This window comes from Pogona vitticeps, chromosome 1 (genome assembly GCF_051106095.1).
Source record: "Pogona vitticeps strain Pit_001003342236 chromosome 1, PviZW2.1, whole genome shotgun sequence".
Taxonomy (NCBI): domain Eukaryota; kingdom Metazoa; phylum Chordata; class Lepidosauria; order Squamata; family Agamidae; genus Pogona; species Pogona vitticeps.
This window is the reverse complement of record NC_135783.1, coordinates 151604953-151620098: the sequence shown is the minus strand read 5'-3', so window position 1 is coordinate 151620098 and position 15146 is coordinate 151604953. Positions and strand designations below refer to the sequence as shown.

The 15146-nt window shown below is 41.7% G+C and overlaps 1 protein-coding gene across 4 annotated transcripts in view; it reads right to left on the bottom strand.

Moving 5' to 3' along the window:
- Positions 1–15146, bottom strand: part of SNAP25 (synaptosome associated protein 25) — a 76211-nt gene that overhangs the window by 19378 nt on the left and 41687 nt on the right. For all 4 annotated transcript variants that reach the window (XM_020806845.3, XM_020806847.3, XM_020806846.3 and 1 more), the window contains exons 2-3: positions 7153–7288; positions 5867–5908 (exon numbers count right to left, since the gene is read on the bottom strand). In XM_020806845.3, the coding sequence (XP_020662504.1) occupies positions 5867–5908; positions 7153–7224 (114 nt within the window). In that variant the 5' untranslated portion in view covers positions 7225–7288. The remainder of the gene's footprint in view (positions 1–5866; positions 5909–7152; positions 7289–15146) is intronic.

Sequence of the window (15146 nt, the reverse complement as noted above, 5' to 3'; positions counted from 1 at the left end):
GGGTCAAATCAGCCAAATGAACATAGCTACCAATTTATTTCGATTAGTTTTTCAATGTTGCTTTTGCCATGAATCCACATTGGGTTGTGGACATCAGATGGAGGCCTGTTTTGAATTTTCTGAAATTGGTGTGCAATTAAATGACTTTTATTTCATTTGCTGTAGTTTAGCCATTTTGTTCTAAATGAGGCTACAGGGACATTAATCTACCAGGACAGTCTGACAGTGCCAGCCAGTAGAAGATACTAAAAGCAAGTGTCAGTTGCCTGAAGACACAAGAAGGGCTTGCAGAACCATTTCCTCGCCATGTCTTGTGATTTATTTCCGTAGTTCTCCTCCCTTGACACACATTTGCTTCACTGAAGCACAGTCTGTGTGAACGCCATGATGCTGCCCAGTGGCTAAGGGAATCTGTTAATGAATTCATTTGAAAGGCACTGTATATCATATCTTGCCCATCTCAAATCTATCTACTTCATTCTGATTCTCCTAGCAGTTCCTATATATGAATCTGGATTGGTGGGTTTAAAGCCACAACCTGAGCACTACCTACAGCAGAACTCAGGCACGTTAAACCTGCAATATATAAACACTGGAGACAGACTGACAGAGATGTCTATAACTAAAGAGATCAACAAAGTCAGACAGATATATCTAATACAGTATGAGAGAAGCTTCCAAACTCTTTTGTCCCCTGCAAGGAAGCTCAAGCACTTTGTAAATCTTGCCTCTTTCCTTAGGGTTCCCAAGTCCCAGGGCATCTGCAGACATTTTGGGGAATGTTATTATTTGGGGCAATAATAATAATAATAATAATAATAATAATAATAATAATAATAATAATAATAATAATAATAATAGTAAATGATTAATGATTAATGATTAATGATTAATGATTAATGATTAATGATTAAATAATAATAATAATAATAATAGTAGTAGTAGTAGTAGTTGTTGTTGTTATTGTTGCTGTTGCTGTTGTTATAATAATAATAATAATAACAACAACAGCAACAACAGCAACAATAACTACTACTACTACTACTACTACTACTACTACTATTATTATTATTATTATTATTATTATTATTATTATTATTATTATTATTATTATTATTATTATTATTATTATTATTATTATTATTTTATTTTCCCTCTTGTGAAAGAGCTGCCCATTTCAGTTGGGGCATGTGAACCTAGGCATTAGTTCTGCCCCCTGATGGCCAGCTGCTGTATGCATGAGCCCTGCTTCCCTTTGTCTTGGCATGTGGCCAAAGATGCATGCTGTTGACAAGGGAAATAATGGCTCCACAACAAAATCAATCATTTAGTGCCATTCTAAATCGCCTTAGTTTCATGAACTTACTCTTACGTGAGTGGAAAAATTTGGGGAGGCGGTTGGCTGGGGTATTTTAGAAGTTATAGTCCAAAAAAGGATTATTTCCCCACACACATACACCCCAAAGCATGCTCAATATTCAACTGGCATTTGGGAGGGGGGAGGAAATCACATCCCCTCCCCCGTACACATCACTCATCACTGCTCCTCCCCCCTCCCCCAATGTGTAAATCTTGCAAACATTCAGTAGAGGCTTAACTAATCTCAGCAGATCATGGCATTTTCCTCGATAACTGATCTTCTCTGAAGCAGCAGAGTGAAATGCCAAACAGATTCATCCAGAAGGCCTGCCTTTTTCTGCGAGGGTTTTCATCTTTAGAATTGGCCCAGAGGTCAAGCATTTTTATGGGAATGACTATTTGCTCCAGATTTAGTGGTGCTGACGTATATGCAAAGCAGGCATCACTGTCCTTTGCAAAAGCTCTTTCCTCGTTCCTACTCCCTTGATATATTTAGGGGATCATTACACCAAAAGACATCGCCACCAAAAGAAGGGAGGGGCGCCTCCGCTCAGAGTGAGTGCACCTAGCGGCTTATCTTCTCATGCCAATGATTGGACATTTCACTGTTCTGTGACAGCCTCTCAAAAAAGGGAGAGAGGAACAATTGTGTTCCTACTTCATATTTAACACAGCCCTTCGACGTCATGCAGATGAAGGGTGTGTTGGGCTGGGGTGGGGAAAGTGTTATGGGCGTTGCAGAAAGAGACGTGTGAAATGTGGCTTGCTCCACAGTTCCCCTACCCTGGCTCTAAATAATGGGGGGGGGGGCACAATGTCTAAAAGAATGCCTCTTTCCACACAAACCTGCCTGTAATTTCCACATTCTATCAAGGGGCGTCTTGTGTGTCTCCCACCAAGAGAAGGGATGTTGGCAGCATCTTTGCCAACCTTCCAGAAGGCTTTAAAACTTGGTTCAGCCTATTTTTAAAAATTGTATAAATGTATCCTCTAGGTTTGTTTTAAATATGGGGATTATTTTAATGTTCTGATTTTATTTTATTTTAGTTGCTTTGTTTAGCTTCGTTTCATTGTGAGACAGCTTTAAAATTAGATTTCACATTGGAGGTATTTTTAAGCAGACCTCCAATGTTAATAGTTTTAATCGAAATTAGCCATGATAACCTTTGATGAGGACATTCTGGCTGTCCCTGTCTTGGACCTTTAAACCCCCCCCCCCTTCCCGTGGACTTCCTGGAGCAAGGCAGCCTGAGGGAGCAGAGAGCAAGAGCAGAGCCCCAGGTGGGAGTGCAAAAGTGGATGAGTCATATCTGGAGGGTGTAACTGGGGCTGGGGCAGCTTCCAAGATTGGAAGCCACTGGTCTAGGCAACGGGCAATTAAAATCTGCTCCGAAAACAGGTTAGCTCCATTCCAGCTGTCAATATAGGCAACTGCCTTATGTCGTATCCATCTAGTTCAGTGCTATTGGCACTGAGTGGGAATGGCTCTCTAGTGTTGGGCATCCAAAGAAGCCAGGATGACATTTTCACAAATAGAAGTAGAGCTGCCTCAGGTTGTAAAATACAACTGATTCAGTGAGATTTCAGATTATCCTCAATCGATTGAAAATTAGCTTGTTTTTGCTTGATGATCAGTCACCAGAGTATAATTTTTCGAGCTGAATCCTCCTTAGTCCTAATAGCATTGGAAAACATGGGATCGAAATCATAGGCTACCAACACTAGCTGAACTGTTTCTGAACTGGCCTATTTCGATTAAACAAAGCTACAGCCATGCCTCACTGGAAGCTACAAGGCATCTAATCAGTGCTGGTTTCCAAGCTATTTCCAAACTTCAGGTTTATTGTCACACTAATAAACTGTACGAACAATTTTACTGCCTTTCCTGGGGATTTGCCCCCATGTTTTATTTTCATAAAGGAGGAAATGTTTCATTCTCTCCAGTGTCAGTATAATCTCCCAGAAACATTTAAATTACTAATTATTTAGTCAAATAATTAATTGATGTAGCATTTTCTTCTATATTGCAATTTGATTTTGCCCAATGTTTAATTGTATTTTTTTAAAAATCTGCCCCTTTGTTATCTTCTTTTTGTGTTTGCAAAGAGCCTGCTTGGTTAACTAAATCAAACTATTTTCAGTTTTTTCTTGTCTGTGTTTACTCAGAGCATGATGAGGGCCGTGGTTTGATAGCTCCCTGTTGACTTTCTGTGCAGACGATTCAACAACTCTGACAAGGGAAAGAAGTCATGATTATCTCTGCCTCTGTTTCAGTCTTTCTCTGACTTCCACATCCTGGAAATACTGTTTCTGATCAGTGGGTATGGTGTGGTGGACAGGTGTCAAAGGCGAAGCGGAGTAGAACCAAATGCAAGCATTTTCTTTTTCTGTCCCTTTACTGTGAAACAGATACGTGACAAAAGGAGTTGGTAAACAGCACAGAAGCCCTGGAGATTGCAAGAGAGAGAGGAGGCTATAGCACAGAGGTTGAAGGATTGCTTTGTAAACATAAAGTTCCAGTGTATTCGCAAAGGCTTTCATGGCCGGGATCTAATAGTTGTTGTGGGTTTTTCGGGCTCTTTGGCCGTGTTCTGAAGGTTATTCTTCCTGATGTTTCGCCAGTCTCTGTGGCCGGCCTCTTCAGAGTCCTCTGAAGACGCCAGCCACAGAGACTGGCAAAACGTCAGGAAGAACAACCTTCAGAACACGACTAAAGGGCCCGAAAAAACCACAACAACTATAAAGTTCCAAGTTCAGTCTGCAGTGCAAGAACTATGGGCCAGGGGGCTGTAAAGGCTTCATGTCTAAGAACTGCTCCATGTCGGAAAAGGTCTGGAAAGTGAAATAAAATGGTGGTCCTGCAAAATGCAGGATCAAAATGGAATTCTCCATTCAAAATTCTCTTTGAATGGGGAATTCCATTTTGATCATACATTTTGCAAGGGAGAAAGGCCTGCTAGTGCTCCCTTGCATGAACCTGTGATGAAGCAAGCAGTCTGCTCCTCAGGGAGCTTTCCCCATCACAGTCTTCAAGACCAGCCATTCCCAAAGACAATATGAAAAAAAAAAATACAGCCTGAATCAGGACTGTATAGGTCACACAACAAACTTTATAAGGGTGTGTGTGAAGAATTGTTTCCAGTCTGTGGTTCCCTTCAAATGTGCCAGCCCCCCCCCCCGGGGAGCCACATGGCCCCCATTGAGAATGGCTATTCTACACAATACAGCCATTCATCTTCAGGAACCCTCACACCCCGTTCTTCTACCCTGACAAAGAAGAATTTCAGCAGCAACAAGAGTGGACTTCATGGGGCTTATGGTCAAGGAAGCCCACTTGGCCCACCCCTATCCGGGGCAGGGGTGGCAGCAGTCACAATATGAGTTCTCCAAAACATCCTATAAGCGTCACAAATGTGTGAATTCTCAAGGTAAGGAATGTTTCATCTCACCATGCTCAAAAATACTACTTTTCCTGAGAGTTTGAAATGTGAATCCTCTGTCTAGCATTTTCAGAGGGGAAGGGGGTGTGCTATGAGAGAATGGTGTAAGGGAGCTTGCTTCTGCCAGCCCTGCTGTACACACCTAAACCTGGATCCAGTCCTTAGAAGTTTGCTTCTTTGAGTTTCATAGTGACATTTTTACATTAGCTACAAATTAGCTACTCAATACAAGTTGAGTAGGAAGTCAGCGACCATGTCAACGGAGTGTCAAATCAATTATGCCCTAATTGATTTATAATGGAGGAATTCTCAATAGCCACACCATCATTGCATCATTTCTCTCTATTAAAGGTGCTCCTAACATGATATCTGGCGTATAGGAATCAGCGTACAACACCTTATTGTAGGCTGGCTTTTTATCATTGGAGTTAGAGTAGAAAGCTACTTCATTTCAATGGAGTGGATCCTGCCTTACTCATACTTGAAATCAGGAAGGTATAGTTTAGTCATTATTTCAATCAATGCACTCTAAGAATGACGGTATTTGGATCCACCCTGCAATCTTTTACATTTGACCTTTCATATTGTGGACTAGTATGCCATTCATAATTATTTGTCGCCGAGCCCAGAACAGTTGTAACAGACCAACACAGTGAAATAAGTTAAGGTGGTTTCTTATGTTCATTTGTCAAGCATATAGTTTTTTTGCTTAACTTACCATGATGATAGGTACAAAGGCACATAATATATAGGAATGTCATTTCTTGCATTATGTATACTGCTGCTAGTATACTGTCAAGTAGCAGCTCAAAGCTGTTTTTCACCGTGTGAGGTTAGTACGCATGTTACCAGAAAACCTTTGACAACGTTGTGTATACTCACAGAATGAGAAATACCAAATTATGCCCTGTGTTAGGAAAGACTGTCTCGTAGATCCAACAATCCCACTGAGGCAGTTAGTAAGGTTTCTAGTATTTAGCTTCATGGACTTCAAGAAGGGCGGATTCTGTCCTGAAAGCCACTACATGCCCCAGAAAAGCTTTCCTGCTAAGCCATGAACCCCTTACCTCTTCAACAAGCTGCAGCATACGACGAGTGCTTTCGAGTGACTGAGAAGAGGGGGAAACAAAAGGAAAAACAAAGGGAAAAGAAAGTTACATTTGGTAAACTTGATTGCATCACATGCAGTCAGAAACGCAATCCTATCCCACTTTCCGCTAAGCCTGAGACTATGCAATCCAAGATGGTAGACTTGGTTCTGTATCCTATCACTTATTCTTAAAACACCTGGTTGGTTTTCCAGAATCAACTATAGCTTCCTCAGGTTGACAAGGACACGGTTCTTATCTAAGCTTTAAGTGTGGGAAGCAGAAGAATATTGCAGTGCCAAATTCACAGTGCTTGTGAGTGAAGGCGGTGGGACACAGCAATATTGTTAGTGGCCACAGAGAACAATGCTGGTACCATTTACTATGGAGCTGCTCTAGGTGGTGGTACTGCACAGGCAAAACTCTTATAAGAAGCAACAAGCCTTTAGTAAAATAGTTCAGTATATCCTTATTTATTTAGAAAGTCCATATTTCACCCAGAACAGTGGTCAAGATGGCTTTAAAAAGGAGTATGATGATAAACAGATAAATAGATAGACCTATACTGTATTGGGAATGGAGCAACTCTGGCTGTCCAATCATTGCTGGACTAACAACTCCTATTGTTTCTGATCACTGGACATAATAATTAGTGCTGACTAGAATTTAACAACATCTGGAGGTCCAGAGGCTCCCCAGTTATAATGTACAACTAGATAAGAATATTAAGAAGAGCCATGGAGATCAGATCAAAAGCCTATCTAGTCCAGCAATTTGTTTCTGTAACGAATGGCCAACCAAATGCCTATGGGAAGCCCACAAGCAGTGCTAGTTACATAGCTATAACTGACTGTCAGTTTGTGGTCAACCTAGAACAGCCTTCTCCAATTTTATGACCTTCTGATACAATCCCTATTACATCGGGCAGCTTGGAAAGCAGCCGTAACTAGGCAGAAGCCAAAGACTTTCAGTACTACCCTTCTCTGTTTCACTGTTCTATGGGAAAGGCTATAGTGAAACTTGGGATTTTTATTTTTAAATTTTCAACCATATCTTTATTTTTTTGTGCTGTAGTTCAGCGGATAAGTGCCTGCTTGTCATGGAAAAGCTCACAGGTCCAGCCTCTCCTGATCTAAGGATCAGAAATGGAGAGGCTCAGGAAGTAGGACATGAGTCTTAAATGTTTCTGGGTGGTGGTGGTGGGGATTTGAGCTTTTGGGCAAGACAGCAGATGCTTGTTATAGTTTTGGTCCCTCTTCCCTCACCTCATCAGTCATCTGGTCAGCACGCTGCTGCATTTCTTCCAACTCATTGCGCATGTCAGCATCTTCCGCCATTTTGGTGGTGAGTGTGTCGGCAGGTCAGGCAGATCAAGAGGTTTCCTTTATCCTGCCTGCAAGCCTAGAACACAGGAAAAGACATCACAACAGAGAGGAATGAACTCAGTGAAATGAAGTGAAAACGTGTTGCATGTTAGACATCTCTGTGTTACAGAGCACTTTGGAAAAACACCATTAGATGAGTGTTCTCACCAACAAATTGTTTCTGGTGCTGTGTGCGTCAATGCCAGTATTTTCAAAAGCTCCTCTTAGATTACTGCTCTTGCCATCCAGTCATTTAACTGTGGCTGGCAATTCTCATGAGCTGGAGAACACTCATAGATTGTTCCCAAGGTGATGTTGTTCTATTCCTGGGCGATTAGTCATTTGTTTAAAGACGAACCCAACGGTAGGCTTGGTGCAATCATGAAGCAGAACTGATTCATTTCTCTTGTGTCAAAACACCCTCCTGTCAACCTTTGTTGAACCACAAAGCCAATGGAAAGCAAAGATGGCCTCAGGGAAGAATTCACCTTCAAGTTTTATCCCAAATGCCTTCAAACACCTCCAAAGTTAGGACCAGAAGAGAAATAAACCTTGGTAAGTAAAATAAATGGGGGTGTTTCTAGACAGACACTCTGAAGCTGTTACTCTTTCATTCTTTAATGGGAGAACCCTTTTTTGTGGTTGTGCAAAAAAAGAGGAAAAGAATAGTGGTGCAATGTGGTTGGGTTAAAAGGAGAGATTATGAAAGCTTGGCATTTTTTAAAAATACTATAGCTCCTAGAGCAATGGTTCCCAACCTTGGGTTCCCAGGTATTCTTGAACTAGAACTCCCAGAAACTCTGGCCAGTGCAGCTAGTGATGAAGGCTTCTGGGAGCTGCAAACCAAGAACATCTGGGTTACCCAAGGTTGGGACTATTGTCCTAGAACCAGTGCTCATGCTGCCTGAGAGATATTAGGAGACATAGTCCAAAAAAGTAATTTTTCCAACTCCCAAAGATGACAGCACCTGGACTACCCCTCCACATCCCATAAATCAATGAATGAGGTAGGTTGATGGTTCCCAACCTTAGGTTCCCAGATGTTCTTGAACTTTAGGTCCCAGAAGCCTTCACCAGTTGCTGTGCTGGCCAGGATTTCTGGGAGTTCTAGTCCAAGAACATCTGGGGACCCAAGGTTGGGATCCACTGTGGCAAGAAAACTGTACAATAAAAAGACTTCTCTGGAAGTACCCCCAAACCCTAAATATTGCAGCGCCCCCAAAGTTTAATTGTGTTGATTATTTGATTTGGGGCCAGGTGTGTCACAGCCTTAGAAATAGCAGAGAAAAGAAGGGAAACAAAATGCAAGGGAGATAGGGAAAGTTACAGAAAATTGAATGCAGACTTCCAAAGAATAGCAAGGAGAGACAAGAGGGCCTTCTTAAATGAACAATGCAAAGAAATAGAGGAAAATAATAGAAAAGGAAAAAACAGAGATCTGTTCAGGAAAATTGGAGATATTAGAGGAACATTCTGTGCAAAGATGGACATGATAAAGGATAAAAATGGGAGGGACCTAACAGAAGTAGAAGACATCGAGAAGAGGTGGCAAGAATATACAGAGGAATTATACCAGAAAGATTTGGACATCCCGGACAACCCAGATAATATGGTTGCTGACCTTGAGCCAGACATCCTGGAGAGTTAAGTCAAGTGGGCCTTAGAAAGCCTGGCTAACAACAAGGCCAGTGGAGGTGATGGCATTCCAGTTGAACTATTTAAAATCTTAAAAGATGATACTATTAAGGTGCTACAAAGGTGCTACATTCAATATGCCAGCAAGTTTGGAAAACTCAACAGTGGCCAGAGGAGTGGAAAAGATCAGTCTACATCTCAATCCCCAAGAAGGGCAGTGCCAAAGAATGCTCCAACTTTATTTATTTATTTATTTTATATCCCGCCTATCTGATCGAGCAAGGACCACTCTAGGCCGCTAATAATCTTAAAATGATACAGTAAAAATGTAGTAAACAGTTCTAAATCATAAAAACACTACACTACATTACAATACACAAAACACAAAACATAGAACAGTAAGGGGGAGAGAAAGAGGTCATGAGTTATGTGATGGGAAGGCCTGCCAAAACATCCAAGTTTTTAATTGCTTCTTAAAGGTACCCAGCGAGGGAGCCCCGCGAATCTCAGGAGGTAAGTTGTTCCAGAGGCAAGGAACCACCGCCGAGAAGGCCCTATTTCTTGTCTTTTCCTTCCGGGCCTCTCTCGGTGTTAGGCTCCTCAGCCTCACCTCCTGGCTCGCATGAGTGACATGGGTAGATCTTGGTGGGAGTAGGCGTTCTGCCAAGTATCGAGGCCCTAAACCGTTTAGGGCTTTATAAGTAAGCATCAACACTTTGAAGTCGATGCGGAATCGGATGGGCAGCCAATGCAATGCGGCCAGAGTGGGTGAAATATGGTGGTATCTTCTCACTCCACTGAGTAATCTGGCCGCAGCATTCTGCACCACCTGTAATTTCCACAGCAGCATCAAAGGTAGCCCCACTACCGTACAATTGCACTCATTTCACACGCTAGCAAGGTTATGCTCAAAATCCTACAAGGTAGGCTTCAGCAGTATGTGGACTGAGAACTCCCAGAAGTACAAGCTGGATTTCGAAGGGGCAGAGGAACTAGAGACCAAATTGGTAACATGCACTGGATTATGGAGCAAGCCAGAGAGTTCCAGAAAAATATCTACTTCTGCTTCATTGACTATGCAAAAGCCTTTGACTGTGTGGACCACAGCAAACTATGGCAAGTCCTTAAAGAAATGGGAGTGCCTGATCACCTTATCTATCTCCTGAGAAACCTATACGTGGGACAGGAAGCAACAGTTAGAACTGTACAGTATATGGAAAACTGATTGGTTCAAAATTGGGAAAGGAGTATGACAAGGCTGTATATTGTCCCCCAGCTTATTTAAATTATATGCAGAATACATCATGCAAAAGGCCGGACTGGAGGAATCCCAAACTGGAATTAAGATTGCTGGAAGAAATATCAACAACCTCTGATATGCAGATGATACCACACTGATGGCAGACAGTTAGGAGGAATTAAGGAACATCATAATGAGGGTGAAAGATGAGAGACTCTTGAGAGTCCCCCTGGACTGCAAGGAGAACAAACCTATGAATTCTGAAAGAAATCAACCCTGAGTGCTCACTGGAAGGACAGATCCTGAAACTGAGGCTCCAATACTTTGGCCATCTCATGAGAAGAGAAGACTCCTTGGAAAAGACCCTGATGTTGGGAAAGTGGGAAGGCAAGAGGAGAAGGGGACGACAGAGGATGAGATGGTTGGACAGTGTCATCGAAGCAACCAACATGAATTTGACCCAACTCCGGGAAGCAGTGGAAGATAGGAGGGCCTGGCGTGCTCTGGTTCATGGGGGTCATGAAGAGTCGGACATGACTAAACGACTAGACGACGTGTCACAGTGCATTTTACCAAATAAAATTGCCAAAACCTTAACTACAGGAAAAAAAAATTTCTACTGAAGGATGAATGTCAGCACATGTCCTACTTTGTTCCCAATGCAATCCTTAGGGAACTATAAAAATGGTGTTTGTTAACATTTCCAAAACTGAAGCAGCAAGAACACCCTGCCTTTTCATCATGGGTGATGTGCAGTCCCCATCTTGCTCTACAATGCAGCAGAGATCTGGGTGGGAAGCCATACCAATGCTCTTCTTTGACAAACATCACAGAAGAGGCAGTCCCTGCTGGTAGAAACAGGTGAAACACATCTACTGCCAAGGTTGAAGATGGTTAAACAATTATTACCAACAGCAAACAAAGGGACACTTCAAAAGTCTGACTTAAGACTCTAGAACAAAGTGCCGCAGAGCTGTGATGCCAAGAAATTCTTGTTGCAAATCTCATTCCAGCCATAAACCTACTATACGAGCTTAGATAATGCACTGGCTGTTAGCCTCACACCAAACACAAGGTGGGTATGATTTCTTACAGAATTGTTGAAAGGATTACTGACACAGTGAAAGAAGCACTTTACTTTGTAAAATATTACAAATATGTAATTTATTAACTTGCTTTAAGTAAGGGAAAGGGAGTATAGGGCAGGGCTGCACAGTACTTTTCTGATCTACCGTATATGTTGCCATTGTTTGTATAGTTTAGCAGACTAGACCGGTCTGGAGCAAGAGTTAAACTAAACCTTGTTCAGAATTGAATTGTGGGGATTTAAATGAAGCAGGTTTTGAACGTGGAATGTGAGCCTCCCAACACACATATTCAGGGAACTCTCTGAGAAGAGGAAGCCCCATGTTCTTCTATCACCACAAAAACCACTTTGTATTGTATTGTCAACTCCTCTCTCTTCAATTCCTCCCTTTCCTGCTCCTCAAAAATAAAAGCAGTGGCAAGAAATAACTTGCTAACCCCAACATTTCTGCATTTCCCTTCTCTCTCTCTCTCTCTTTTACACATTTTCTCTCTCTTTTCCAAATGACACAATTGGAATTTGGGCTTATAATTCTATGGGTCAATGGTTCACATATCTTAAACCAGACAACGAGGAAGTCAGTTTCGTTGACTTTTAGAAATATAAATGAGAGAGGAAAGGGAGAGCTGTCAAGTTGTAGACGTTTCATACAATTCCACATGGCTGGACAATTATTCAGTCGGATGTGTATTTTGTTCAAGATGACAATGGACCTGAAATGCTCTCAAGCTATTGATGTTTCCACCGGTTGTCCTACTTTCATAGAAATCTAGAGCCAGAACTTTTAACTAATAGAAAACTGTGGTTTCATTATGGATAAGGGTGTGTCACTAGCACATCTGTCTTGATTGGCCAACATTGTAGCTACATCTTTGTGCAATCAATAAAACCACTGAACTATCCCTGGAAAGGTAAGCTTTGCTGACGTCTTTATGTGGTTATCCCCCCCTCTTTCCCCAAATATATGCAAATCTTAACACAACACCCTTTAAAATCTATGGGTATGCTTTCCTATAAATATTTTCTGCTTAAGGCTCATGCAGAAACAAGACAGAATAGCAGTGGGGAGGGGAGTCAGAGTGCGATCAGAAGTCAGGAAAGGCACATGTCTGATTGCATTGGAAAGGATCGTTTTGCCAGGAGCAATCTTCCTTAAAGTGACTCTTCTGTCTGTTAGTAAATTGCTCCAATCCAGCTGGTAAAAGCAGTAGCTCTTCATCTAGACCAAAAAAAGTCCAGTTGGGCACAGATTGGGGCCAGGCTGGAACTCTGTTTCCCATATACCATGTAATTGTGGGGAAATAGCTTACACAAGTCTGTGCCATTAGCAGTTCCAAATGCGAGCTATATGCCTACATCCATGTACACCTTTAGTGTCATGATTCCAGATGTGCCTTAAACCCAGAAACATATACACAAACATCCATTGATAGCATCACCTTAATTGTGAAGATGAGGTAGGGGGACCAAAAGCAACTGCTGTAAAATATCTTTACCTCTTTTCATCATGATGCCCATTATAGTACGGATATGAGACTAAGCACTAAGGTTGGATGCTCTCTGTAGTGTAGAAGAGAGGTCTGTGGTTGCATTTGTTCCCCTGCTGTGTTATTTGTGAACTCCTCTAAGACCAGGGTGCCCTTCATTTGTCTTGCTTCAGATACCATTCAAAGAATTCTTGCTTAAGGCAAATGGAGACAATTATGTCTACATCCAAAAGGCTTCTGGTGGATGAACTGCAAGATGGCTCGGTGGTTTAGGTCTCTACCAGAGGTTGGGAGTTCAATTTCCCACTGTGACTTCCTGATGGGCTGGACTCAGTGAGGTATAGGGTCCATTCAGGTCTGCAGTTTTGAGATTATTCTAACATTTTTGCTTAAGGCCAATGAAAATCCTCACAAATACTGTATATCATCATATCAAGGCATTTGAAGGGGGCTTAGTTAGGGAGATTTTGGTCAAAAGATGGGACAAAAGGCAAGGTATTAAAAGTAATTCTCAGTACAAAAATAAAATAGATTGTTAATATAGTTAGCACAAGGAGTGGAATGGACTGCATTAGTCCATTCCCCAGTGATCATTTGTCTTTGTGAGTGTGGGCAGTGGAAAAATTACGTAGATTAATGGAAGGAGGCTGGGGTAAAGCCTATAAATGGCATAATGTAAAACTCAGTGTGGTGTAGCCCAGACATGCAAAGCATAATCAAATGAGAAGCGGCTTATCTATCATTTTTCAGTAGATAAACCATTTTGAATGTGGGAGGGCCAAGGAAACAAAAAAATGCAAGTCACAATTAATCACTTCTGCTATTTGTTTTCTCTCTCTGTCTGTCTCTCACCGGGCTCATGCTAAACAATACTGTCAGTACTGTATTGGAAGTGGGATTCTTGTTAGAAGTAAAAAGACATTTATCCTAACCCAAGTTTCCCCAGGCCAGCACATTGAAAATTAGTTTTCTTTTATTTTGAATGTGGAAGGTAAATTTTGCAAGTGTAATTGCACAGGCATGGTAGCTTTGAAGGAATTTGTCTCTGGAGGAATAATGTTTCATTACCTTTTGATTGTAAAGGTAGCTGTGACATTTACAACCTAACCCCTGCTTGTTTCCTCAGACAAAGGGCTCACGTTATGTCTTCTCACCAGCAGATAACAATTGGAAGGTTCCCCCTTTTTTCTCACTGCCACCAGTGGATTTCCTTTATCCACAATCAATAATGAACTTTAGTCAGACACTTGTCAGGTTGCTGCCAACAGAACTGATTTATTGAAAGGTATTAACTTTAATTATAATCACAGATGTTCTTTATTCAATGCATACAATATAATCATGCAAATATCATATATCTTGCCACCTTCACCACCTGCTCTATCTGTTTATCTTGACCAGCTTATTTCTATTATTATTTCTTCTCACTATCTCCCTGAAGATCTCTCTCTCTCTCTCTCTCTCTGCTTCTTTCTCTCTTCTGCCAAGCCTCCTTATATCCGCTGACTCCACCACTCCACTCTTCTCATAGGCTCATGCAAATGAGAACTGGGAGTGATGGAGTGACGTGGGGCAACCATCACAGTAGCATATCCTGTAGTTTGGCCGACAGACTGGAGATTAGAAAAGGAAATTCTGTGCCCTTTTTCTAATACCTCCTTTCCCCAACCTAGTGTAGTATCACATAGGATGTGTTGTATTGCTATTCCTATTATGACCAAGTAGCATGGCTTGTAGATGTAAGAGCACTGGCATTAGGAAATAGAGGGAAGAGGAGGGACTGAGAATAATCAAAATACAGTCGTGCCCCGCTGGACGATTACCCCGTATAACAACAAATCCACTTCACGATGATGTTTTTGTGATCACTTTTGCGATTGCAAAATGATGTTTTAAATGGGGTTTTTTCACTGTGCGATGATTGGTTCCCTGCTTCAGGAACCGATTTTCACTTTATGATGATCAACAAACAGCTGATTGTCAGGTTTCAAAATGGCCACCGGCTGAAGAAAATGGCCCCCGCTGTTTTCTAGGATGGATTCCTCACTTTACAGGCACCAAAAATGGCCACCGTATGGAGGATCTTCACTGGACGAGCAGGTATTCAGCCCATTGGAACGCATTGAACGATTTTCAATGTGTTTCAATGGGTTTTTTTATTTCGTTTGACGACGTTTTCGCTCTACAGTGATTCGCTGGAACAAATTAACATCGTCAAGCGAGGCACCACTGTAGTCCCACAGAATCAGTGTTCATTGGCAGTGAGTGAGTTCAATTTGAGCAAAAGGTCATTCTGAGTATGATTTCATCATGAAGGTTCACTTTTCTTTGACAACAATGATGTCTGTGGGAAAAGGAGGGCACTGCTTGCCAGCATGCACCAATTAATTAAACCTGGGGAAGAGGATGTTGACATAACTGGTGCTATTTCACAAGGCACAATAAA